Genomic DNA, 26,783 nt, shown 5'->3' on the forward strand with positions numbered 1-26,783 from the left:
TTTTCTTTTATAATTAAGCTGTTGAGTGTTAGACGGGTATTTTCTGGATAATATTCGACTATGTTTAGACAGGTTTTCGGATTTATTTCTATTTATAACTGATTAGAATAATAATAATTTCAAGTGTAAAAATTTGTATCCTAAGGATTCACCATGGTGTGGGAGATCAAAACGTGCATGACGTTTCTCTTTTTCCTTCTCGGTGAGTAATTATAACTCCGCCTGACAATATTATTATTTTTTAATTATTCAAACACGAAGCAGGGTTCAACTTTGCTTTTGGATACTTGGTCCAAGTTAAATCTCAGAACGGAATCAATGCCTGCATCACTGATGACCACCAACATGCGGTAGCTTTCGTCAAGTCCTGGAAACCATTGTCAGGTATTTAACGTGTTTTAGAAATATTAAGAAGGATGATTATGTCATATTTTCGTAAGAGCTTTCTATTAAATTAGTGGTTGTAAATTTGTTTTGTAAATTATTTTCAACGCCGTTAATTTTGTAAGACAGATGTTTGTTAAGCTTAATCTTCCAATACTTTTGTTACGTGCAACTACGTTTATTGAAATATTCTGTAAAGACAGCAACACCGATGTGGAAATCTTTGGCCTGGATGGAACTTCCACCGAACTGGGAAAATTTGATTGCAATTTGGTGAAAAAAGGCGGCTGCGAGCAGTGGCGAACAAAAAATTTCTCAAAGAAATCGAACAAATACGGAAATTACCCGCCCGTCACCGACTTTCGTTGGCACGGTACATTATCATAAGTTTTTCCAAATTAGTAGAAAATTATGTTGGTTTTTACAGACTTGCCAGTTTATTTCGGAAAAGACTCTACTTTCCTGCTGACGGAGGAAATGAGGAAGAACAAATCAATCAACTCACACTACTCAATGCTAACTGATAGAGACTACAAAGTGATCTTAGGCAGAAAGAGTTTGATGGATGCGTTTAACCTAACAAAACATCTCTCCGAGGACGAGTTCAATGAAATTCTTATTCGGAGCCTTCGCGATATTCCGAATTTTCATGATTTCATTTTGCAAAACTATAATTTTAACGTTCGGGTATGAAAAATTAACGCAGCAAAAATGTTTCTTACATCTGTTGAATCCTCCAAGCCCAAGCGAGATCTATGGCACATCATGACTCTTAATTACTCGGCAGACACTGCAAAAATAGAACTGCTCGTTCGTAAGGAAGGCCAGAGTCCGTTCATTGACAGTAGGCCAATGTAAGTAGAAATATTTGAATTTTCTTATAATTTATTCGAATGTAAAATATGCCTTTAGGGATGGGGATGGCGTCATCCCAACAATCTTGCTGATAGGATCTGGTCTGGTGAAGCATCATTCTTGTAAGTCCAAAATCCTAATTTGTGCATGCCTTTTAAAAGGAAAGCGCTAGTATATTGACGGCTAAACTCTGACTAGTCAGAAAGTGACTTTATAAAGTCTGTGACTGTTCTAAAAACTTCACCCCCTGCAGCGAATAACCCTCTCTTGCCAATCAGAGTAGATGCATGGTCTTGCACCTTAGCTTTAGCTTTTCTCATGATTAATAATTTAACTTTTGTTTCGCCTAAATTGGTGTCAAACGAAAACGCACGAGTTGAACTATAACAAAATTCGACAACATGACCGCGAGTAATGAAATAACCGAGAAATCCACGCTCGAAATATGCTCTATTTCGCCTGGGGGAAGAAAGCTACAGCAGGAGCAAAAGTGACAGTAGAGACATCTGCTCAAAGCAAGCCAGAGCAATGAAGCAGATCAGTCACGTGACTTAATCCCACGATCTCATTGGCCAAGAAAGCGGCAAATTTCCTCGTATTGATTAATTAAAATTATTTCCAGACAATCTTCTTGTGCCCGAAAATTCAAATAGTTGGATGGAGCGAGAAATCGACATCAAAGAAGCAAGCCCATTCTGCGTTGACGTTGTTTACCTTTTGAAAAACAAACTCAACAGTTCGGAAAGCCCTTTGAATATCACATTGACGATGCAGAACGGCCTAACGGAGCATTTCACTCATAATGAAGCTTCAAAGAAAGGTGCTGCCACCTGGCAAGTTGCTAGGTTTGAAAATCCGCAACCTCGATTCAAGGGAAACATGACGATCAGGTTGAACGTTGGATCGAAAGACCTGGAAATTGGCGGAGTTAAATTCTGCACAGGAGGTTTGTTTTAATATTTCTCACGGTATTTTTATTTTTCTCTATATTCAGGAGACTTGATGGTCATTCCCAAGGACCACGGTGAACAGTATAACTGTCAGATATTGTCTGATCAACCCCCAAAAACAATTATAGATGATATTAAAAAAGGTAATAATTTGTTAAAAGTTATAAAATCACGTACATGAATTCTCCTATTGTATCTTTTTACTTTTTGTAATGTTGCATGGATTTTGGATCGTCCAATAGTTATTTTTTAATTAGACGTTTTGTAATATTTAAATTTTAGTGGCTGTTAGTTGGAAAATTTGCGAACGACTCGGCAAAAAAGACTGTTCAGAGCTGAGAGCGGGACGGCATTGCTTTGGAGGCTATTCAGGCGAAAAATGCCAGACACGTAATATTAATAACGCCTAAAAAAACAGTTAATTAACCATATTTCCTCGCCAGGCTGTTCCGGAAATAGTTTTGGAATGGATTGTGCAGAAAATTACCCAGCCGGCCGATGTGTCAACGACGAATTCAGCCGGAAAGACGGATCGTGCAATCTTGCTTGTGGAAATAGGACGTTTAGCTTTCCTTTTTGCACCACTCGTAAAGAATATCTAAAATTTGTTTACCCTCTTAGTAATAAACTCTTAATGCACAGCAATTAGAAAGGTGGACCCTGTTGTTGTCAGCGTCTCGAGAACAGCCATTAAATTGAGGATGCCGGACAGCAGCCAGCTCACTGGTCACGACCACATCGCCGTGCAGTACAGAGAAGTAAAACCGTTAGGAACTATTACTTGAATATTTATAAAACCTCTACTTTTAGATTAACGGAGGACTGTTTTGGCACACCAAGGTTCATAAAGAGACGGACGGTGAATTTGTTGTACTGGATAATCTTACTCCCAACACGGACTACGAGATCGCTTTCGTTGTGTACGAACACAATTGGGAACTATACCTGCAAAGTTTGATTCCTAGCCAATTTGTCGCTGTTAGAACTTGCAGGCCGATTGGTGAGTTGCAAATTTAAAGATTTATTCTGTTATTTATCGGATTTCCCTAGATGGCTCCAATCTCGAGATCCAAATCGATGATTCAGGCGCAGCTCTGATTTCTGCTGCAATTGAAGAGGATCACTGCCAGCTGCACGCTTTATATCTATTCCGTACAACTGATATTGAAAAAAGAAGGGATCAGTTCCAGGAAAAGTTTTCCCTGAAGAACAAAACGAACTACCAGCATAAACTGAATTCATGCGAATCTGGTTCTTACTACGACGTGATGCTCTTGGATGTTAACGAAAACGAGGTTGACGCCAGACTCAACTGCACGTCTGAAGACCATTTCACAGTTTTATCACCGCCCAAAAGTAATCTAAGAATTATTAGTAATTTAAAATAAATAACTTCGTGTTATCATATTTTTGCAGATCCTCTGGTTCCTAACCGATGCAGACCGATCAGTAAGTTGAATGTTTAAAAATGGTATTTTATTTTAATACAATTTGTTTAGATGAGTCGTTGGTTCAAATCACCATCAAGGATCCATTTAAAGTGTTCATCGGCACTAACACAAGCGCCACGGACAGTAGAAAAGTATGCGCGCCCAAATTAATGAGAGTTTCACGATCAACGTCTAGAAAAATCCTTATCACAAAGCAAGTGGCCGCTTTCGGGTACGAAATAGATTTCGGAGATTGCAACATTGGCTCCAAATATGACGTCACGCTGGTTGACCAGAAAGAAAACGAGTTGACGGTCAAACATGCGTGCTGGACACTCGAGCACAGGGGTGAGTTTTCAGATTTTTGTTTTGGAGTTAATTTAATTTTGTCAATTAAGCCTTTCGAGAAGTTGCCCCAACGATCGGGAAAGTGGGAGCCAGGAAAATTGAGCTGGACATGGAGCAGAGTCTTAGTGGAATCGTCCATTACAAACAAATCCATGTCCACTTCCGTGAGAAGGTATTTTTTCTATTTTTCAAGAACGAGTAGGTTGAGAAAAATATTTCAGGAAAATATTGGCAAGTGGAAGAGCGTGACTTACAAGAAATCTATGGGTAGATATCTCACTGTGGATTCGCTCAAGCCTGGAACGTCTTACTTAATCCGTTTTGAGTGGAGTTCGCCAAACCACCCCTCAATCGAGGCCAAAACCATAGAGCAGGAGACGAGACCCTGCATCGCAATTGGTAAAAATATTTTTTAAGTTATATTTTTCTTATATCCAATTTCTTGCCGAGTACAAATACAGAAACCGTCATGTGCGTCATTAAACCAGCCAAATATAATTCATTTTTTACAGATAAAAACACGGTGGAGATGAAATTCGAGGCGCCATTAACCGCAGTGGCAAATTGGCGGCCGAATGCTCTGCATCAGCTGGAGGAGTTGTGCCACTGGCAGAGGATTACGGTGACCTCGGGTAAAAAGACCCTACTAAACATCAGGGTATTTGAACCGTCGCTCAGGTGGGACCTTTCTCCGTGCGAACCCGGCCGTGAATTCGTCTTCAGACTGCAAGACGAGCAGGGAAACTCAATTCAGACGAACGGCACGTGCTCGCTGCCCAGCCACGAAAGAGACGCGAAATTCTCCTCAACCTCCCGCTGGGCTAACCTGACGCCAAAGGCCGTTTTTGGCACGCTCCTGATTTTCGCATTTATCTATTCCCTCTTCTACTGCGCGCATAGAATGGCAATATGTGCTTCTTGCTGCTTCTCTCCTTGATTGCAAGAAAAATATTTTCATTTTTTTAATAATCGTGGAAGAAATCAGGTCATTTATATCCTTGAGTTTTTTTTAAGTATTTTTCAATAAAAAAAATGCCAATTTCATACAGTTAGAATGGGTTTCATTTTATTGTGACACAATAGCATTCGAATAAACTATTAAAATTGTGACAGTAAGCAATTCTATTTAATCGTCCAAGATCAACAGTCGTCGAACCGGTGTCCACTTCCAATTCTTCAGCTGCTCTCTCTTTCCCTCTCTCTCTCTCTTAATTTATTTTACTAGTTTTACAAGAAAATATAATTGGAATGATTTAGAAAAAAAAACGATTTTAGTAGTATGAAAGACGCCATTTATTTCCAATTCAAATGAAATACATGAAAGTGTGATAACATGTTTTTATATTAATGGATTTAGATCAAAAGGTGTCCGCTCAATTCTTTTTTTAAACTCTGCGGCATCGCGATCACTTTCTTTGCTGATCGTAGACTCAGACATTTGGGATGCTCCTAGAGTATTAGAAAAGGGGGCGTGACAGCGGCCTGATCGTCTTTTGCTTCCTCGTAAAGCCCTTCCGCGGTGTCGATGTCATCGTTCTCATCCGGAACGGAATGTGCGGCAGCACTTCTCAAATCCTCATTTTGGACTTCGGCTAGCTCTTCGCGGAAAACGGACATTTCCAGGGCCTCGTAGGAGTTTTGAGTAAGGGAGTTGTTTCTCTTCAGTCTCCAAACGAGCCAACCAATGATCGAACTCAACAAGATCACGGATAATACGATAGAGCGGATAAGAATGATGATACCCCACTGATATTGTTTCAAACGTTCTGTCGGGATGCAGATCACCTGCAGATCGGTTATGGCAGAAATATCAGTAGGTGTCGCAGATTTTGTCGTGGTTTTGGTCGAAATGGAAAGGCTGGTTCTGGTTCGTTCTGTAGTGGTGGTTGGAGGGTGTGTTGGAACTGGAATAAAATATAAATATCAATTCAATCGTCTATAAATTAAAAATGGTCCGTGAATTCCCACGGGATGTGCTGCTAATGAGCCAGAGGTTTAAAATAGTTAAAAACAATTTTAGTTAGGGAGTTTCTGGTTTAGTTATCTCCCCCTTTGACATATTGAAAAAGAATTATGGAAATTTACCAGGCAAGGGCTCGAAGAGGTACGATTTTGTTTCAACGCCAGTCTTCAGAAGCCTGAATGTTGGTTTTAAATACAATCCACTCCGCACGGTCGCCCAAAAAGTTCCATTTTGGTCCAAGGCAAATGTAAACGGCCATTTATAGGACATGTCATCCAGCTAAAAGCACAAGCAAATCATAAAAAACTCTCAGATAATTGTCATTGAAATACAGGATGGCTAGATTTGCTATCTAAGTTAAAAAATACATAGTATATATCACGTCAGCAAGCGACATTTGACATTTAAACCTACAGATCGCGAAATATTGCAATGGGCAAAACAACTAAAACTCGGTACAAATATCCGAGAAAAATTTAATTAATCTTCTCACAGATGTTTTTTTAAATTGGTGACCTACCTGTAGAAAAATCTTCTCCGCAAATACCTGATTGTAGGTGTCCCAATAGGTTATCCGTCTCCGCCAACTAAAGACGGACATCAAGTTCCCGTCGTTGTCCATCAACATTCTATACGATCCCGATGAAACCCACTCTACGGCTAGTTTCGGATTTGCAGTTCTAGTTCCGTTGCGGAGAGCATCAACGGAAATCGAATACAGTTCATTGGAGTTTAATTTGCCAAGGAAGAGCTGTCTCGGTTCCCTTTTAGGGGACAGTGCAATGGAAGAAACATTGATTCCTGCCGTGTCCACAATCCAGGATTCTTTTCTTTCCAAACTAAACACGACAATGTGCTGTCCAATACTCGGCGAGATGTAGGCAAACGTTCCATTGGGCGTTTCGTCGAGCACCAAGTCTTGTATTAGGTAATTTTCGGGAAACTGATGCACAAATACGGTTTCATCGTCGTTGTCCAAGTCGAATATCCATATTTTGGGACCGCAATTGTTGCTACCCTTATCAAGCACCCACAGTCTTCCGTCAGTGTCCACTTCCAGCCCTGATGCATCTACAATTTTGTCGCAGTCTCCCTTTTCCTGAAGAAGAGAAATGGTTTAGCCCATCTCAAGATTTTGGTTATAGACGTGATTTTTCTAACAGCAAGCATAGATTAAAATAACCAAGAAAAGTGATAAGCAGTAATCTTGAACATCCTGCCGATATGTTTAGCGAATTCCTTCTTTTCGCAGATTCGAAACAACTTTCCCATTAAAACGCACAAATATTAATTTTGCAACTTACATGCATGTCCCACGAAGGAAATGGAGTTAGTTTCGGGGACGTAGAGGAAGCGTTGGTCGTCGGCAAAGACGCCAGAGTCACTGGAAGGTCTTTGAAGCTATTCGTAAGGCTGAGGAAGATCCTTGTTCCGTAGGCAGCCATGTAATAAATTTGGACATTTGTATAGCCTCGTGGGAAAATCCAAAATCCAAAATCCTCTTTCCTGTCCGACTCGAATTGCAATGCATTCCACTGATAGACGTCAGTGAATTCAAAGGCGATGGCCAGCGATGAAAGGCCAAGCAAGAAAATGGTGACGTAAATCGGAGTCATGCTTCTATAGTCACTTTTATCTGTTCACAAAAGGCACAAATACAAATTTGGCAACAGAGAAAACTATGAACGAAACATCAAAATCAGAGGGTCATTCTATCGAACACACAGATAAAACAACGTTTCTTAAAAATAATTTCTTAGAGAAGTCAATATAAATGAGCTTAGTGAAATATTGATCCTCACCACTAACTCTGCTAAATTTTTGAAGAATTGTCTGCAGAGACCCGCACTTCCCCGTTGAAATCGAGGGAAAGAATAAAGAATGACTCGAGCAGGACTACCAGTCCATATGCTTATGTGTAGTAAATATGAATTACAAGTAGTATAATAGTGCCTGATAGAAAACATATACATTCCAAAGAGTATTTTTGTTTAAATATTGTTTTATTTACTTTGTGTATGTACAATGAACAAATAAAACATTCATAAAGGAACATCCTGCACAGTTTGGACGGACAAAAACATCGTTTGCATTGTTCATGTCAGTTCCTCATTATTATTTTTATCGCTTTCTTTGAATATTTACTGCATAATAAAACAACACACTGCTTTCTCTCTTTTTTATTTTGAAATTGATTGTACAGCTAAATGCCAAGTTTTAAAATAAAATATGAGGGTGAATGATTCATATTAGGATGAAACAATTTATTACCAAAACAAAAATACAAATGAAACACGTTTAAGGGACAATAAATGTTCAGCATCGGCTATTTTACTTTCTTCGCTGAACGCGGAGCTAGAAATTTCAGCTGCTCCTCGAGATTTCGAGAAGGGGGCGTGTTGCAGTGGGCTGGTTTTTTATTTCCTCCTAAACCCCTCCGTGGGGCTGACGTCATCGTGGTTGTAACGAACATCAGACATTCGCTTGGAATCGTTGGAGTTTTTTAATTGGGATTTTTCCTCTTCTGTCTCAGAATGAGCCAATTTTACCTCAGCAGGCGTCGAAGATTTATTTTGTTGTGGTCGAAATAGTCATGCTGGATCGTTAATTCTGAGCTGGTAAGAAGCGTTGGTTTGGTCTTTAAAGATATTTTAGTCGTAGTTCGGATGGCTATGGCGTAACTGAAACAAAATAAAGCAACTTATATGGTGTTGCATAGACATTCCAACCGTCATGAAATCAAAGTGAAATCAACTAACAAAAATTGAGTGCTGCAATACATTTCCCACCGCATTATTGATAAAACCAAAAGAGTGAGAAGTGAGGGAGATTTTAGCCCTTCTGGGATGTAACGCTATGGTTGCCCGATGTCAGAGATGGACAAAGGTTTTTCGTTGAGCGACTTCAAATGCTCAGTTGGCACCTATGGAACCCGGTGAGCTAATAGCCCATGGAAAATATTGACCAGAGGTTAAGAAAATATTAATATGGATTTGTTTTCTCCCTAATTTAAACAAAAATACGTTAAATAAAACTTACCTGGCAAAACCTCGAAGAATTTTACACATCGACTGCAATCTTTAAAAGCCTGTATCTCGGATTTTGGCTTCTACAATTTACTGTCATCCAAATGGTTTCATTTTGGTCCAAGGCAAAAGTATATGGCCAAGAATGAAACATATGAGCGATCTAAAAACAAGCAAAGCAAATGTTATTTTAATAGATTTGACTATTTAGAGTGATATATTTTATATTTAATCATTTGAACGGTCAGATTGCGAAAAATTGGTGTGGGGAAACAATTAAAAAAGGGAACCGAATAACCATTCAAAAAAATTAGAACAAAAATAATTATTCTGTTCTAAAATATAATTTTAAATTAGTGATCTACCTGATGAAAACGCTGCTCCTGAATTGGCTGGGAAGTGTTCCACGAAAGTATGTAGTTTGTGAAGAAAAAAGAGGTATATAAGGTCCCGTGGTCGTCCATCAGCATCCTATATGAATCAATTCTAATCGAGTTTCCGATTAGTTTCGGATTTGCAATTCCAGTTCCGTTGCGAAGTGGGCCGACGGGAATTGAATACACTTCATTGGATCGCTGTTTGCCAAAGTAGATCTGTCTCGGTTCCTGATCCTTAGGAGACATCGCAATGGAAAAACCATCTACTTGTGGCGTGTGCACAATCCAAGATTGGTTTTTTTCCAAACTAAAGACGACAATGTGCTCTTCTTCCCACCGCATGATGTACGCGAAGGTGTCGTTTGGCGTTTCGTCAAGCACAAAGTCGTGCATGAAATAATGAAAAGGAAACTTATGAATTAGTTTGGTTTCATTATTGTTGTTCAAGTCGATAATCCATAATTTGGAATTGCAAGCATCGCTGCCGTTGTCTAGCACCCACAGCCTTCCAACCGAGTCCACTTGCAGCCCTCTTGCATCTTCAATTTTGCTGCAGTTTCCCTACAAAATGAGAAATTGATTGGCTGCTTAAAAACAGAGTCAAACTTAAACTTTTGGATTTTGTTGAGTTCGCAACCAGTGGCTTCAACCACACATAGAGAAAGATTTACGAGAGCAAAAGAGATTTGGAATATTTTAGAACATGCTGCAGAGATTTCGTGAATTACGTTTAAATTTCTTCATAGTTAATGCAGATTATAAAAAATTTCCTATGCAAAAAGGAACATGTATATATTTTTGATTCTTACATAAAAATGCATGTCCCACGATGGGAATGGAGTGAGCTTCGGAAATGCAGAGGACGCACTGGCCGTCGGCAAGGACACCAGACTAACCGGAATTCCATAATTTTTATGCAGGCTGAGAAAGATTCTTGAACCGTAGACAGCCATGTAACGAGGAGAAATATTCTCGGGTTCGAAAGTCCCATCTTTCAAGGCCTGTGTCCTGTTCGCCTCTGCCGGCCACTCGTAGTCCAAATTATTCAACTGGAAGACCTGAGTGAAGTTGGCGGCATTGGCCAGGGATGAAATGCCGAGCAACAAAATGGCGCACAAAAGCGGAGACATGCTTCTGGCCGCTTTCAACTGTTCATAAAAGGTAGAAAAATAAAAATAAAGAAGCAACAGATGTTTTGAGAGTTTTAAACGAGACGTGCAACCAGAAAGTCAAATTTACCCAGTTAGGAACAATGTTTCTTACCGTTTACTTGTGAAGTTAAGTCTGCGGAGATGGACACTTGACTGATGTTAACGCGTGGAAGAATAACACTGAAGTGAATCTATGCTATTCAGTCCATGTTTATACAATCAAGTGTCGCGGATTAAAAACACTTGCATTTTAAAAAACAATAATATTTTCGAACTTTACTTGGGCGTAGAATGAACAAATATAACACTTTCTTACAAGTAATAACAGTTTGGGTGGACAAAAACATTACGTTACGATTGTGCAAGAACCACAGCTTTCCCAGCAACCGGTGTAATCTTTAAATCCTAATATGCTGCTTTAAGGGCTTTTACAATTTCTGTTTTGTTGCAGCATGTTATTATTAAATTGGTTTAAAAATCATTTCAATCATAATAATTATGTGGGAAGAACAAGGCAACTAATATACATATATTCCGAATATTGTTTATAAAAATATTGAATTATACAAAATAGGAGAACGATTTTATTGAAAAACATCACAACAAGTTCTTTCTCAGGGTTAATTTTTAATCGAAAATTGAACTATACCTTAGAATAATTTGTCATTCTGAGAATAACTCATGTTTGCTCCTGATTTATATTTCTATCGCTGCAGAACAAAACAAAAAACTTCATTCTTACTTCATGTTTTGGGGTAACCTTTTCTAATCATATGAAACTTATTTAACTGAAAATGCCAATGTACAAGTAGGAAATTAAGGGGAATGATTTTACTAAAAATAAAATAAGAAGGGTGAAACTCTATTTATTTCAAATACAAAGGTAACATTTTTAATTTATTGGATTTAGATCAACAGGTTTTCTGTCAAAATTTTTGAAACCCCAACGGCTTTACCGGCATCACTCAAACTTTCTTCACCAGTTGCGAACTTAGGAATATTCAGCAGCTTAGAGCAGGATAAGGAGATCTCGAATTATCGTCATTTTGGAATTCATAAGGTATTCAGCCGGATTGTTAAGGAAAAAGGTCATTTTTTGGTGAAAGAGAATTGTTCATCCTTTTTAACAGTACGAACTTAAGAAGAATCACGGTAATTACACTGGAGAATATAAGAATAACGCTAAACAGCTGATGATCTATCAGGATTCTGTTCTCCTGCATCGGTCGTGGCAGATGTTTCCTCAGCTGGTGTGGAAGGTTTTGTAGTGGTGGTAGGAATGGCGGGCGTAACTGAAACAAGAATACGTCAACTATGTTACTGATTCAAGCATGAAGATATTCCAACCTTCATTTAACCAAATTGAAATTCACAAATGTTATCGAAAGTATGAATAAAAAAAGGATCGTCAAGAGTTTCTGGGGTGGATCGAATGGAGTTAATGATGAAAAATTACACCAAAGAAATCTTACCTGGCAAGGCCTCGGAGGATTTTCCTTCGAGTGTAGCCTTCAAAAGCCTGTATCTTGGCTTATTTTCTTCATTAAACTCTGTCATCCAAAAAGTTCCATTTTCGTCCAAGGCAAAAGTAAACGGCCATTCAGAACGAAGTCCTGCGACCTACAACCAAACAAAGCACCAACTAAATAATTCAGAATTTATGAGAAAAATTTTATTGAAATTAAATATTCGAATTTTATGAAGTGTTAAATTTTTAGGTTATGTTAAATTGAGGCGAATGGTAAATACTTATATATTTGTCACCACAAATATTTAACGAGGATCAGCAAATACAAAAATTAGAGCGAAATTAATTATTCTGTTCTCAACTGCCATTTTAAATTGATGACGAACCTCATGAAAACGCTGCTCCTCGAATGGTTGGGATCCGTTCCAAGAGCGTATGTAGTTCTTCCCCAAAAAAGCGGCGTACATGGTCCCGTGATTGTCCATCAGCATTCTATACGATTGTCCTGCAGTCCAGTTTCCGATTAGTTCCGGCTCTGCAGTTCGAGCTCCGCTGCGGAGAGCGGCGACGGGAATCGAATACAGTTCTTTGGATTCCCATTTGCTGCGGTAGAGCTGTCTCGGTTCCTGATTATTCTTAGGGGAAAGGGCGATGGAATAAACTTTAATTCTTGGCGTTTCCACTGTCCAAGACTTGTTTCTTTCCAAAGAAAACACGCCAATGTGTTCTTCCTCCCACCACGAGAAGTAGGCAAAGGTTCCGTTGGGCGTTTCGTCCAGCACCAAATCGTGCATCAAGTAATTTTCGGGAAACTGTTGAATTAGTTTTGTTTGATCGTTGTTGATCAGGTCGATCATCCATATTTTGGAATTGCAATGCGAGCTACCCCCATCGAGCACCCACAGCCTTCCAACCGAGTCCACTTGCAGCCCTGTCGCATATTCAATCATGTTGCAGTTTCTCATGCTCTGAAAAGGATAAATTATTTGGAATTGTTTTTAATGTTGACATGATGAACCAGTGAAAATTTGCAAAACTAAAATTCATATTATCCTCTGTTTTACGCACTCATTTGTTCAGAGCAAAATCTCAGGTAAACAGAATCAAACTCTAATCTTTTCATAAAAATACTTTCGAAATCCCTGCCGAGTTTTCATGAGTTGCCAAGATGTTTCACTTTGCAGATTCAGAACAAACCCTCCCCATTTAAATGTAAAAACAATATTTTCCGATTTCGCATCTTACGTGCATGTCCCACGAAGGGAATGGAGTGAGCTTCGGGGGTGCAGAAGAGGCGCTGCTCGTCGGCAACGACACCAGACTCACCGGAATTCCAGCATAGATTCTATAAAGACTGAGGAAGAGCCTTGAACCGTAGACAGCCATGTAAATAGGTTCAATTTCGTCTGGTTCGAATGTTCTATCTCTCAAGGCCTGTGTCCTGCTCGCCTCCGACGGCCACTCGTAGTCCATTTCATCATGCCACTCGTAAACTAGGGTCAAGTTGGCGGTGGTGGCCAGCGATGAAAGATGGAGAAAGAAAACGGCGCTCAAAAATGGAGACATGCTTCTGGCAACTTCCAACTGTTCCAAAAGGCACGGAAAACGGAATCAAAAAATGTAAAAATTACTATGAGAAAATTCTGTTCGGAGCAACGAAAGAGACGCGCACCCATAAATGTCGAGAGAATTTATATTTACATCGGATTAAATATCAATATTTGATTTGCTAATAGAATTTCAAATTCTATTGTTATAATACAATATAATATGAACTTTAAGCAAGCAGCTTCTCCGCAAGTTGCATTGATTCTTTAAAAACTGTAGACTGAATGAAAGAGTTTGTTTTTCTACTTGATCTTAACACATAAATTCAACGATTTGACATTAATCATTTTCACTAATGCATTTACTCTCGTAAAAGCAAACACTATTTAATTAATTAAAGAATAGCTAGGCGGAATGGAATTCAAGAATTGAAATTTACTTTTCCTCAAAATTAATACTTATAAGGGGAAAAAAGAAATAGACTATGTGAAATATTGTTTCTCACCACTTTTTCTGCCAAAATTGTGAATAAAAACTTGCAGAGTCCGACACTTGCTCGATGTTAACGAGTGGAAGAAGAACTCTCAAGTGACAAGAGCAGGGCTTTCGGTTCATGCTTTTATAGTGCCAAGTAGTTGCCCTATGGTAAACACACATTCATTCCAAAGAGCATATTTGATTTAACAATATATTCACCAAAATATGACAAAGTCCAATAAGAATGAGGTTCCTAAGTGACAAGGTGAATCTCAGGGCTTTGCCCTTTGTCGAGGTGAAGTACGTTATTGACGAGGTTCTCAATTTGTGTTTCGTGTGCAGATATGACGAGGTTTATTTAGGGACTTCCACTTATACATCAGTGATAAAATGATAATCAGGAAGTGATGTAAATTTTGGAGAAAATCGGCATTGTTTGAAATGAAGGATTCTCTGAGGAATTTTGCAATGGTGATTTTAAATTAATTTTTGCACTTTCCTAAAGAAAGACTCGATCTGGCAGACAGATCTCGATTAGAGGATTCCAAATCATGGAAGTTCTGGAAATTTCGATGAAAACTGGCAGAAACCATCTGAAGGGGGACAACAGAGGGGGGCGTGTCACGTACTTTCCCGCATTGTTTCAGAAGCCGGCCCAATTTAACTCAATTATCATTTTAATTACGCATTGTTATTTTTCCCCAAAAATTTTAAAGGTCCGCTAACGGCTCCTTGAAATTTTCAGACGAATTTCGTGCGAAAAAAGCAAATTTGCTCAACAGGAAAAAAACTGGAAAATAGGTAGTTTTTGACGCTACTATCAAATGGTGAATTTTGATCAGGCCATTTTGTAAATCTGCAATTTTAGAAAAAATTAAAAATAACTTTCAAGACTCAAAAGTACAATTTTTTATCTTCTCACTATTAAATTTTCATAATTTTTCTCACCCCGGAAACTAATATCCGAAATCGAATCGAATTTAAATTGCAAAATAATAATTATCTGGATGTTCTCAGACGAAAATTTTACTTGCGATTATTATTTTCACTCCAACAATAAGTCTGTTTAATTGCAAGTTCAAATCTAATTCACATACAGGACGCTCTCGAGGCTTATTGAACCAATTTTGATTGCACGTGCTTTGCAACCTGCTAAGCACCAGAGCAGAGCAGGTTGCGTTTAATGTTTTTTTTAAATGGCTTCACCGTGCGTTGAGATCCGGGATCTCTGCGGCTTGGCTGTGGACGCAGCCAGCCATAAAATGCTCTCTCAATCTTGGATTAATTTAATTTAATTCGGAGATCGCACTTTCTGCGTCGATTCAAAATTTTATGATTTTTATGTGCACAAGAGATTGAAAAAAACACGGGTTTGGTTTTTAAGATGAACCACTGAGTGAAATTATGGTACATATATGCCTCTTTTTCATTATTGCTAATTTTGTTCCTCATTTTGTGTTTCAACTGCACCATTTTCAAATTAATAAACAAAGTAATGCAGGCAAAGCAAAGTTTTTTATTTAAAGTCAACTCTTTAACTTTTGTCTGCGTTGATTTATCAGAATTTGTTGGGAACTTTAAATCTGGAAGTTCCCCATCATTAACAAAAGTATATACTTAAGGCGAATCCAATTTTAATTATAATCTAAAAAGTTGCGCCCAATCAACCTCCGAATTCATGAAGAACTACGCTTCTTTTTTAATGAAATCACATAGCACTGCCTCTGACTGTTTCTTAAATGGAAACTGTGAATCCCTTTTTGTACCAAAACAACGTTCTTTCAGTGTCAGAATATTCTTCATTGCAGTAGTAATCTTTTTTGGGCAACAAAACAAGACCAAAAAATCTAAAAGCACTTTACTCTCGACTGCCTGGAATGCGTTGTGAAAGGATGTTTTATTTTTTCATTGTAAAAGTGTGGTGACACCATTGTTTTACTCACGAACTTACTCTCCGAGAGTTATTTCTCCACACGTAATCAACGGGCAAGCGCGTGGGAGACGCCCGCCAGACTTATGTTTTTGTTCCTTTTGTGAGCAGTTGGAAGTTGGAAATAGCCAGCAGCATGACTCCGTTCTTCGTCGCCGTTTTCTTGCTCGGCCTTTCTTCGCTGGCCACCGCCGCAAACTTCACCCTAGTCTACGAATGGCCCCATGGATTGGACTTCGAGTGGCCGTCCGAGGCGAACAGCAGGACAACAAGACCCTTGATTGACGGAACTTTCAAACCAGGGAATATTTATCCTCTTTACATGGCTGTCTACAAATCGAGGATCTTCCTTGTCCTTGAGAAACGTAATGGCATTCCGGCGACTTTGGTGTCTTTGCCGACGAGCAGCGCGTCCTCTGAACCTCCAAATCTCACTCCGTTTCCGTCGTGGGACATGCATGTAAGTAGCAAAATTAAATGCTATTCGTTGAACGTTTTAGAGGGGAGAATTATTGTCTTGCCTTTTTTGTTTTTCTCATTTAATTTTGTGACACAAAAAAATACAAAATTTCAATCAAAGGATTTAATATAAATTAAATTATAAGAATTCGGTGAAACGCTCGGTGTTTAATTGCTCATTTTATTAAAATATTGCATGGATATTCGGTGCTAAAATTAGGAAAGTGAGTGTGCCATTCTGCTCTGCGAACCCCATATAAATTCTTGTGCAAAGTGGCAATCATGAGAAATCTTCAATTTGTCTGGAACTTTGAATATTATTTAGCGGTCGAGAACTGATAATAAATAGTCCGGCAATCATCTCTAGGAACTAACAAAATAAATTCGGTATAAAACTCTGGTTAATTGTTTTTAATAGAGCACGTGAATTGTTTTTTGCAGGAATTTGGAAACTGCAACAAAATTGAAGAAGCAAGAGGACTGGAAGTGGACTCGGTTGGAAGACTGTGGGTGCTGGACAAGGGTAGCTCCAATTGCAAATCCAAATTATTGACTATTGACTTGTCAAACAACAATCAAACCAAAATCATTCATTGGTTACCTCCTTACAAACACTTGAATGACTTGGCGCTCGACGAAACGCCGAGCGACACAATTGTTTATATCCCTGTTTGGAATGAACAATTGATCGTCATCTATAGTTTGAAAAGAAACGATACGACTCAGATTCGGTTGCAAAGAATCAACGTTTTGTCCGTTGCCCTGTCCCCTAAGGGTCAGGAACCGAGAAAGCTCTACCTTGGCAGCGACTTCAATCTTCTGAATTCAATATCTGTCACCGAAATATATCTGTCACCACAATATAGACAATTATATACGAAACCAATTGGAAGATGGAGTGCAACACCTTATAGAATGGTGATGGACAACCACGGGACCTTGTATTCCGCTTTTTTCTCGAAAAACTACATACATTCTTGGAGTACTTCCCAGCCATTGCAGGAGCAGTGTTTTTATGAGGTAGGTCGTCAGTTTTAAATATCATTTGAGAACAGAACAATTAATTTTGTTCCAATTTTGTAAAGAACATTTAAAATTATTTGTCAACTCTGTAATATCTTGAGCGCTCAAGAAGAAATATTTCGGTAACGTGTGAGCCAGTTAAGAGTGTGTGCTCATGCTCAGCCCAACTCTCCATATTTTTACATGGAATTTCTTAATCATCGAGACCGTACTTTGCTTGGTTTTAGGTCGCTGGGCCGAATAATAATATTTCTCGGCCGTTTACCATTGCCTTGGACCAAATTGGAACTATTTGGATGACGGCGATCGATACAAATGAAGGAAAGCCAAGATACAGGCTTTTGAAGACTTCAGACGGTGAACCATCTTTGGAGGAATCTCCAGGTAAGATATTATCCCATTAATATAAAAAAATCCATTCATTGCATTGCGCAAACATTTCACGAACCTTGTTTTGAGATTTGATTTATTTTTTCAGTTACGCCCGCCCCTCCGACCACCACAACCACATCCCTAAAGACCAATCCAACGTCTGTCACCACTACAGAAAAATCCAGTCTTCTAAATTCGACCGCAACAACATCTTCGACGCCTGCTGAGGAAACGGCTGCAACCGCCATCCTGACGCAAATGTCGCAAATATTGCGCCAATTTCGGCTTTTTAACTACATTCTTTTCTTATTCGTCGTAGTTAACGTGATCCTGTTGACTTTGCTCATCCTGAGAAAGAATAAGAACAATTCCCTTCCACCAAACACCAAGGAGGAAAACAAAATGACCATTTTTCATGACAAGTCGGTCAAATACCAAAAATTCCATAATAGCGTCAATTCGTTATCCCCTTCTCCTGATCAAGAAGCAGTCGAAATATCCTAGAAATAACAGTGATTCTTTTCCAGCTCAAGTAAGCAAATATAAATGCATTATTCCACAATTTTTATAGTTTATTCGAATATCAGTGTAGGAATTGAAATAAATTAACTCTTTCCACATATATCGTAGGATTGGAAAAACAGTTCAAAGTGTATTGATGATGTCATGTAAAATACATAAAAAAATAAACTCAGGGATATAAATGACCTGATTGCTTCCCCGATTCTACAAAATGAAAATATTTTTCTTGCAACGAAGGAGCGAAGCAGCAGATTACATTCTGCAATTCTATACGCGCAGTAGCAGAGGATGAAGATAAAGGTAAAAATCAGGAACTTACCTAAAACAGTCTTTGGCATCAGGTGCTCCCAGGGGGAGGTTGAGGAGAAGTTTTCGTCTTTTTCGTGGTTGGGCAGCGAGCACGTGCCGTTCATCTCAACGGAGTTTCCCTGCTTGTCTTGCATCCTGAAGACGAATTCAGGGCCGGGTTCGCACGGAGAAAGGTCCCACCTGAGCTTCGGTTCAAGCACCCTGGTGTTTAGTAGGGTCTTTTCACCCGAGGTCACCGTAAAATTATTTTTGGAATCAGAAAAGGACTTTCTAAAAAATGTATTCAATGTGAATGTAAATATTTAGAAAACATAGATTCATAGGAGTCTGAATATAGAAACCCAACTTTTGTTAAAAAAAAAACTTTAAAAGAGAGAAAGCAGAGTTTTTCTGCAGTATATTTGCACTGAAAGCAATAATAATTCTTATTTCTGTCCGAGGAACGGGAAGAAGCGCAATTTCCATATAATTCATTTCAATTCTTATTCAATATTTTCTGATACCGCAGTCAAGAGTTATAGGTCACTTTTCATTAACAGGATTTGATGGGAACTTTAAATCTGGAAATTCCCCAGAACCGAATCCAATTTTAATTATAATCGAAAATGTTGCGTCGAATCAACCTCCGAATTCATGAAGAACTATGCTTTTTTCGCTTTTTTTATTAAATAACATAGCTCTGCCCAACTGTTTCTTAAATGGAAACTGTGAATCCCTTTTTGTACCAAAACAACGTTCTTTCAGTGTCAGAATATTCTTCATTTCAGTAGTAATCCTTTTTAGATAACAAAACAAGACCAAAAAATATAAAACCACTTAACTCTCGACTTCCTGGAATGCGTTGTGAAAGGATGTTTTATTTTTTCATTGTAAAAGTGTTGTGACACTATTGTTTACTCACGAACTTACTCCCCGAGAGTTATTTCTCCACACGTAAACAACGGGCAAGCGCGTGGGAGACGCCCGCCAGACTTATGTTTTTGTTCCTTTTGTAAGCAGTTGGAAGTGGCCAGCAGCATGACTCCGTTTTTCGTCGCTATTTTCTTGCTCGGCCTTTCATCCTTGGCCACCGCCGTCCATTTCTCTCAGGTCTTCGATTGGTCCAATGGATTCGACTACGAGTGGCCGTCCGAGGCGAACAGGACAAGAGCCCTGAGTGACGGAACTTTCGATCCAGAGACCATCGAGCCTATATTCATGGCTTTCTTTGGTTCAGTGATCTTCTTCGCCCTTGAGAAACGTGATGGCATTCCAGTGACTCTTGTGTCTTTGCCGACGAACAGCGCGTCCTCTGAACCTCCGAAGCTCACTCCGTTTCCTTCGTGGGACATGCATGTAAGTAGAAAAATTAAATGCTATTCATTTAAATTTTAATTGAGAGAGTTAATTGTCTCGCTTGCCTCTTTTGTTTTTCATTTCATTTTGTGATGTAAAAAATTTACAAAAATTCATTTTAGATTAATTGATATTTAATAAATTGTAAGAATTCAGTGAACCGCTCAGTGTTCAATTGCCCATTTTCTAAAAATATTGCATAGTATGACTATTGGATAGTCGCGCGGTGCTAAAATTAGGAAATTTTAATGTTATTTATAGCAGTCGAGAACTGATATTAAATAGTTCGGCAATCGCATCTCTCGGAATTGACAAAATAAATTCTGTATAAAACCCTGGTTTAGTTTTTAAAAGAGCACATGAATTTTTATTCTTGCAGGAATTTGGAAACTGCAACAAAATAGAAGAAGCAAGAGGACTGCAAGTGGACTCGGTTGGAAGACTGTGCACAGCCTGCAGACGAATTCACGGCCGGGTTCGCACGGAGAAAGGTCCCACCTGAGCGACGGTTCAAACACCCTGGTGTTTAGTAGGGTCTTTTCACCCGAGGTCACCGTAATCCTCTGCCAGTGCATGGCACAACTCCTCCAGCTGATGCAGAGCATTCGGCCGCCAATTTGCCACTGCGGTTAATGGCGTCTCGAATTTCATCTCCACCGTGTTTTCATCTGTAATTTGATGTTTGTTTATTGAGATTTGATGGCACCTATGTTGGTCTTTGTATTAGTACCCGTCAAGAAATTGGATATCCGCCGACATCCGCCTGTTCAAACTTTCAGATATCCTGAAGGATATCCAATTTCTCCAAATCCCAGACAAACACACATTGAGTAGGAATTTTTAAACAATAACATTTTTACCTATAGCGATGCAGGGGCTCGTCTCCTGCTCTATGGTTTTTGCCTCGATTGAGGGGTGGTTTTTTGAACTCCACACAAAACGGATTAAGTAAAACGTGTTAGGCTCGAGCGAATTCACAGTTAGAAATCTACCCATAGATTTCTTGTAAGTCACTCAGACATTCAGTCAAATGGTAATAGAAAAATCGACTAAAAGCCCGTCTAAATGTAGTCAACTATATTCCCGAAAATACCCGTCTAAAACTCACAGGGTTAATTATGACAGAAAAGCGTTACCTTTGTCGCCGATTATTAGAGGCTTCAACGATCGATCAACCTTCTTTGTCCGAGCGAAAGCACTACTGCTCACTTTGAAAAAGTAATGATGACTTGTGGGCATTTGCCAACGCTCGAACGCTCGCGTTTGTTAATACTTGAAAAATAATCGTGCCGCAATTAGCTTGAGTGTAAATAAACATGCGTCTAAATTACGCAAAGAAATTAATCACAATTTTGGGGGTAATTTTGAAATTATGATCATTTCACAAATCACTTTCTGGTTTCAATGTGTTTTTATAAAATCAATCTTAGCGTTACGAAAAAAATTATTTAAAAATCAATAATTTCATATATACGTATAACTACGCTAGGACTATTTTTATATTTATTTCTAGGTGAAAAATTTCCCATAGGGGCCCCCTGAGTAAATCGCTTCCCTATCCTTGGATATGCGCAGACCCCGCTCGTTTTTTTCCATTTCCCTGTTGCCTAATAGGTGGAATAATTGTATCTAAAATAGAATTAGTAGGTTGAAACACTTTTTATTTCAAATACAAACAAATATAACATTTTTAAATTATTGGACATAGATCAAGAGGTGTTTATACAAGGTTCCGAAACTCCACACTTTCTTCGCCGGTCATGAACTGGAAATTTTCGGCTGCTCGTAGATCAGAAGAAGGGGACCTCGAATTATCGTCATTTTGGAATTCATGGTAATCTGCCGGCTTTTTACGGATAAAGGTAATTTGGTGGGCCTCAATGGTGTTTGGTGAAAGAGAATTAATCCTCTTTTTTCTCAGGATGAACCAAAACAGAATCACGGTAAACACATTGGAACAGATCAGAATGATGTTAAACAGCTGATGAAGGTGCACTTTTTCGGTCAGGATGCTGTTCTCCTGAACCTCAGGAGGCTTTGTAGATGGAATGGGCGCACAAGATCGTTCTGTAGAGGTAGGAGGCGTTGGTTCGGACTTTTGAGAAACGGTAGTAGTGCTGCTGGTGGTTGGAATGGCGGGCGTAACTGAAACAAGAATACGTCAACATTATGTTACTGATTCAAGCATGAAGATATTCCAACCTTCATTTAGTCAAATTGAAATTCACAAATTGTATCGAAAGTATGAATAAAAAAAGGATCGTCAAGAGTTTCTCATGGGGTGTATCGAATGGAATTAATGATGAAAAATTACACCAAAGAAATCTTACCCGGCGAGGCCTCGGAGGATTTTTCTTCGAGTGTGGTCTTCAAAAGCCTGTATCTTGGATTATTTTCTTCATCAAACTCTGTCATCCAAAAAGTTCCATTTTCGTCCAAGGCAAAAGTAAACGGCCATTCAGATTCCAGTCCTGCGACCTTCAACCAAGGAAAGCACCAACTCGATAATTTAGAATTTATGAGAAGAAACTGATTGAAATATATAACTGAAATTTAGGAGGCTTAAATTTTTACCGCGTTGAAAATTTTAATTTTGCGAGAGCTAGGAGAGGTTAAAGATTGTCTTTAATTGAGGCGAATGGTAAATACTTATATTTGTCACCACAAATAGTTAACGACAGGATCAGCAAATATATGTTACAAAAGTCCAAGGAAAATTAGAACGAAATTAATTATTCTATTCTCAAATAATGCCATTTTATATTGATGACCTACCTCATGAAAACGCTGCTCCTTGAATGGCTGGAAAGTATTCCAAGAAATTATGTAGTTTGTGGATAAAGAAGAGATATACAAGGTCCCGTGGTTGTCCATCAACATTCTAGCTGGTTCTGTAATCTTCTTGTCGATCCAATTTCCAATATGTTTCGGATTTGCAGTTCGTGTTTTGTTGTTGCGAAGTGCTGCGACGGAAATTGAACGCAGACCATCGGAGTTCCAACTGGCAAGGTAGAGCAATCTCGGTTCCTGATTCTTAGGGGAAAGGGCGATGGAGGAAACATCCATTCCTGGCGTTTCCACTGTCCAAGACTGGTTTCTTTCCAAACAAAACACGCAAATGAGTTCTTCCTCCCACCACGAGAAGTAGGCAAAGGTTTCGTTGGCCGTTTCGTCGAGCACTAACTCGTGCAACTCGTCGCCGTAAAAAGAAAACTGATGAATAAGTTTGGTTTGATCGTTGTTCATCAAGTCGAAAATCCATAATTTGGCTTCGCATTTTTCGCTACCGCTGTCCAGCACCCACAGCCTGCCAACGGAATCCACTTCCAGCCCTGCTGCACTTTCAATTATGCTGCAGTTTCCCATGCTCTGAAAAAGAAAAATTATTTGGAATTGTTGTTTATGTTGACATGAACAACGAGTTACCTAATGAAAAACTAAAATAAAAGTTCATATCCTTAATTTGTTTTATGAACTCATTTGTTTCGAGCAAAATCTCATGTAAACAGTGTCAACATCTAATAATTTTCAGTAAATTTCACACAGGCAAAAAATCAACAAAGAATAAATAAAAATTTCTGCACGGAAAGATTTTGCCAAGAAAAGTGAATCACAATACTTTCAAAATTCCTGAGAAGTTACCATAAATTGCCAAAAGTAGCTTCTTTACGCCGAATCGGAACAACTTTTCTAATTAAAACGTACAAAAAATAGCATTTAATTTTGCAACTTACGTGCATGTCCCTCGAAGGGAATGGAGTGAGCTTCGGGGGTGCAGAGGACGCACTGCTCGTCGGCAAAGACACCAGAGTCGCCGGAAAATTCGATATTAGGTTTTTCATGAGGCTGAGGAAGATCCTTGATCCATACACGGCCATGTAACGAGGCTCAATATTCCACGGTTTGAAAAATCTATGTATCTTCAAGACCTGCGTTCTGATCGCCTCCGAGGGCCACTCGGACTCATTTTCATCTTGCCATTCGTAGACCAGGGTGAAGTTGGCGGCGGTGGCTAGCGATGAAATGCCGAGCAAGAAAATTGAGCACAAAAATGGAGACATGCTCCTGGCCTCTTCCAACTGTTCAGAAAAAGTCAAGCAAAGCGAATATAAATAACACAATATTGATCTTGAGCTTGAGATAACTCAAATAATGGAGCGACGAACAAGACATATGCAAACAGAAAGTTGAAAAGGAGTTGGATCGAACACGCGACCTTCTTTTTTACACCAAACAACACAGAACTCTTATAAATTCGAAAAAAATGAACGGCCGAAAAGAGATTTAATTAAAAAGGAATATTAAATTGTGTTTGCACAGGAACAGGATCTCATACAGAGTTACATAAATATTTTCTGACTCTTAGTTAGAGAAGAAGAGGAATAAGCTCAGTTTCTTACCACTTTCTCTGCCAAAATTGTGAAGAAAAGTTTGCGGAGTCCGACACTTGCTTGATGTTAACGCGTCGAAGAACAACTCTCAACTGACTCGAGCAGGGCTCTATATTAATTCATGTTTATATAGTGACTCGAGAAATAGTTGCCCGATGGAAAACACATACATTCCAAAGAGCATATTTGATTAAACAATAGATTCATCATACTTGTACGTGCAAATGACAAATATATATAACATCCTACAGTTCGGATGGACAAACGTCGTTATCATTGTCCAAGACCCACAGCCACCCATCGGTGTCCAAATTTCCTAACCTCTGCTGCTAAAATTTCTCGCTTGATACAGCACATAATAGGAAGATTCGTTTTTACATCTGTTCAATCATTTAGTGGCATGAATATTAATCCGAAAACTATATTTAAATGAAAATAAATTAAATCCAAAGATTAAGAAGAACAATTTGATTGAAACCCCTCATAAATAACGAGAACATTCAGGATGAATTTTTATATTATTATTGCGAAAAACCTGTAAACATTTTGTAAACTTAACTTAATGTCAGCTCTTGATTAAATTATCATCGTGCTCTGTAAATATTTGTAGCATAACAACACAATACTCTCTCTAATAATCTAACACACTCTTTCTTTTAGGGAAAACTTTCCTGCTTACTAAACATTTTCGCAGCAAATTGTCCAGTTTTACAAGAAAAAATAGGCAGAATGAATTTATTAAAAAGAGAAAAATATGGATGAAACATTATATATTTATTTGCAATACAAAGGAATTGATTACATGTTTTTTAAAATATTGGTTTTTGGTCAACAGGCTGATTTAGTTTCTTCTCAAATACATTTAAAAATTCACTAAAGGATTCTTACCTGGCAAGGCCTCGGAGGCACCGACTGAAGCCTTTAAAAGCCTGTATCTAATATGCTTTCTTTCTTCTTGAAATACTGCTACCCAAAAAGTTCCATATTGGTCGGAGGCAAAAGTAAATGGCCAAAAAGAATCCAGTCCAACGGCCTAAAACCAAGCAAAGCAGTCAAGATTATTAACAATTTATAATAAAAGTTATTTTAAATCGGTGACCTATACCTGGTGAAAACGCTGCGCCTGAAATTTCTGGGTTGTGTTCCAAGATTGTATGTTGTTTGCGGAAAGAAAAGCGGAATATATTGTCCCATGGTTGTCCATCAGCATTCTATACGAATCAATGGTATTCCACTTTGCAATTGGTTTCGGATTTGCAGTTTCGGCTCCGCTTTGAAGTGTGGCGACGGGAATTGAATACAGTTCTCTGGAGTCGTATTTGCCAAGGTAGAGTTGTCTCGGTTTCTCCTTAGGGGAAAGAGCAAGGGAAATAACCTGTGTTCGTGGTGTTTCCACAATCCAAGATTCATTTCTTTCCAAACTAAACACGACAATGTGTAGTTCAAGCCACCGCGTGATGTAGGCAAAGGTTCCTTCGGGTGTTTCGTCGATCGCCAAGTCGTGCATCCAGCCGTGAAAAGAAAACCGGTGAATAATTTTGGTTTGATCGTTGTTGATCAGGTCGATCGTCCAAAGTTTGGCATTGCAATAATTGTCGCTGCCGCTGTCGAGCACCCACAGCCTTCCAACGGAGTCCACTTGCAGCCCTACTGCCCATTCTATTTTGGTGCAGCTTCCAAAATCCTGCGAAAAGAGGAATTCATTGGCTCTTTTTAAAACAGTGTCCTGTTTAACGAATGACGCTCAGTAAATAAGTTTTTCTTCGAAAGTCAATTGCATTCAACCCAATCAATTCGGATTTAAGACAAAATTTATGAAAAAATCTCAAGAATTGCGTATTAATTAATCTCTTTGCAGAATTATAACGAAAACATTCAAATGGACAAAGAACATTTTAATTTAATTTACTTACACGAAGATGCAAGTCCCACGAAGGAAATGGAGTGAGTTTTGGAGGTGCAGAGGACGCGCTGTTCGTGGGCAAGGACACCAGGGTCGCCGGAATGCCACTCATTTTCTCAAGGCTGAGGAAAATCCTTTCTCCGTAGACAGCCATGTAACGAGGTTCAATTTTCTCTGGTTTGTAAGTTCCATCTTCCAAAGCCTGTGTCCTTCTCGCTTCCGAAGGCCACTCGAAGTCCATTTCATGCCACTTGTAGACCTGAGTGAATTTTACGGCGGCGGACAGCAATGAAAGATGGAGCAAGAAAATGGCGCACACAAATGGAGACATGCTTTCCGGGCTTTTCCAACTGTTCACACAGAATTGAAATTGACTTTTCTTCAAAATTAATTCTTAGAAAAGTAACGAAACAATAAGCTAAATGTTTCTCAACACTTTAACTATCAAAATTGTGAAGATATGTCTGCGGAGTCCACACTTGCCCGATGTTAACGCTTGGAAGAATAACTCTCGAGTGAATCGAGCAGGTCTCTCAGCTCATGCTTATATAGTGACAAATAA

The 26,783-nt window shown here is 38.8% G+C and overlaps 3 protein-coding genes across 4 annotated transcripts; 2 read left to right on the top strand and 1 right to left on the bottom strand.

Annotated features, from left to right (window-relative positions):
• The first annotated feature begins 1,938 nt into the window (after nucleotides 1-1,938).
• LOC135936374 (uncharacterized) lies at nucleotides 1,939-4,946 on the top strand. 2 transcript variants are annotated; one of them, XM_065479168.1, is made up of 12 exons: nucleotides 1,939-2,185; nucleotides 2,234-2,332; nucleotides 2,472-2,579; nucleotides 2,633-2,776; nucleotides 2,832-2,947; nucleotides 3,000-3,189; nucleotides 3,240-3,545; nucleotides 3,606-3,638; nucleotides 3,689-3,967; nucleotides 4,018-4,366; nucleotides 4,480-4,599; nucleotides 4,646-4,946. In XM_065479168.1, exons 1-10 carry the CDS (start codon nucleotides 2,008-2,010, stop codon nucleotides 4,167-4,169), a joined length of 1,605 nt encoding a protein of 534 aa, XP_065335240.1. In that variant the 5' UTR covers nucleotides 1,939-2,007; the 3' UTR covers nucleotides 4,170-4,366; nucleotides 4,480-4,599; nucleotides 4,646-4,946. The 2 variants fall into 2 exon arrangements, with proteins under 2 accessions (XP_065335240.1, XP_065335239.1); XM_065479167.1 differs by having other exon boundaries at nucleotides 4,480-4,946.
• A 6,720-nt stretch (nucleotides 4,947-11,666) lies between these two features.
• LOC135935845 (protein yellow-like) lies at nucleotides 11,667-13,518 on the bottom strand. Its single transcript, XM_065478409.1, has 4 exons — nucleotides 13,198-13,518; nucleotides 12,339-12,920; nucleotides 11,957-12,104; nucleotides 11,667-11,776 (listed from the first exon to the last, which is right to left on the bottom strand). The coding sequence occupies exons 1-4, from the start codon at nucleotides 13,516-13,518 to the stop codon at nucleotides 11,667-11,669; spliced, it is 1,161 nt and encodes a 386-aa protein (XP_065334481.1).
• A 6,091-nt stretch (nucleotides 13,519-19,609) lies between these two features.
• On the top strand, nucleotides 19,610-20,429 carry LOC135935847 (protein yellow-like). The gene is made up of 2 exons (XM_065478412.1): nucleotides 19,610-19,927; nucleotides 20,307-20,429. The coding sequence occupies exons 1-2, from the start codon at nucleotides 19,610-19,612 to the stop codon at nucleotides 20,427-20,429; spliced, it is 441 nt and encodes a 146-aa protein (XP_065334484.1).
• The last annotated feature ends 6,354 nt before the right edge of the window (nucleotides 20,430-26,783 follow it).

Source organism: Cloeon dipterum, chromosome 2 (assembly GCF_949628265.1).
Source record: "Cloeon dipterum chromosome 2, ieCloDipt1.1, whole genome shotgun sequence".
Classification (NCBI taxonomy): domain Eukaryota; kingdom Metazoa; phylum Arthropoda; class Insecta; order Ephemeroptera; family Baetidae; genus Cloeon; species Cloeon dipterum.

Excerpts from the sequence above, each read along its gene's own strand:
- LOC135935845 (XM_065478409.1), bottom strand. The coding sequence starts at position 13,518 with ATGTCTCCATTTTTGAGCGCCGTTTTCTTTCTCCATCTTTCATCGCTG. Across the intron at positions 12,921-13,197 it reads TCCCTTCGTGGGACATGCAC|AGCATGAGAAACTGCAACAT; the intron begins GTAAGATGCGAA and ends TATCCTTTTCAG. Across the intron at positions 12,105-12,338 it reads AGGAGCAGCGTTTTCATGAG|GTCGCAGGACTTCGTTCTGA; the intron begins GTTCGTCATCAA and ends GTTTGGTTGTAG.
- LOC135935847 (XM_065478412.1), top strand. The coding sequence starts at position 19,610 with ATGACTCCGTTTTTCGTCGCTATTTTCTTGCTCGGCCTTTCATCCTTG. Across the intron at positions 19,928-20,306 it reads TTCCTTCGTGGGACATGCAT|GAATTTGGAAACTGCAACAA; the intron begins GTAAGTAGAAAA and ends TTATTCTTGCAG.
- LOC135936374 (XM_065479167.1), top strand. The coding sequence starts at position 2,008 with ATGCAGAACGGCCTAACGGAGCATTTCACTCATAATGAAGCTTCAAAG. Across the intron at positions 3,639-3,688 it reads TAACCGATGCAGACCGATCA|ATGAGTCGTTGGTTCAAATC; the intron begins GTAAGTTGAATG and ends CAATTTGTTTAG. Across the intron at positions 3,968-4,017 it reads CTGGACACTCGAGCACAGGG|CCTTTCGAGAAGTTGCCCCA; the intron begins GTGAGTTTTCAG and ends TTGTCAATTAAG.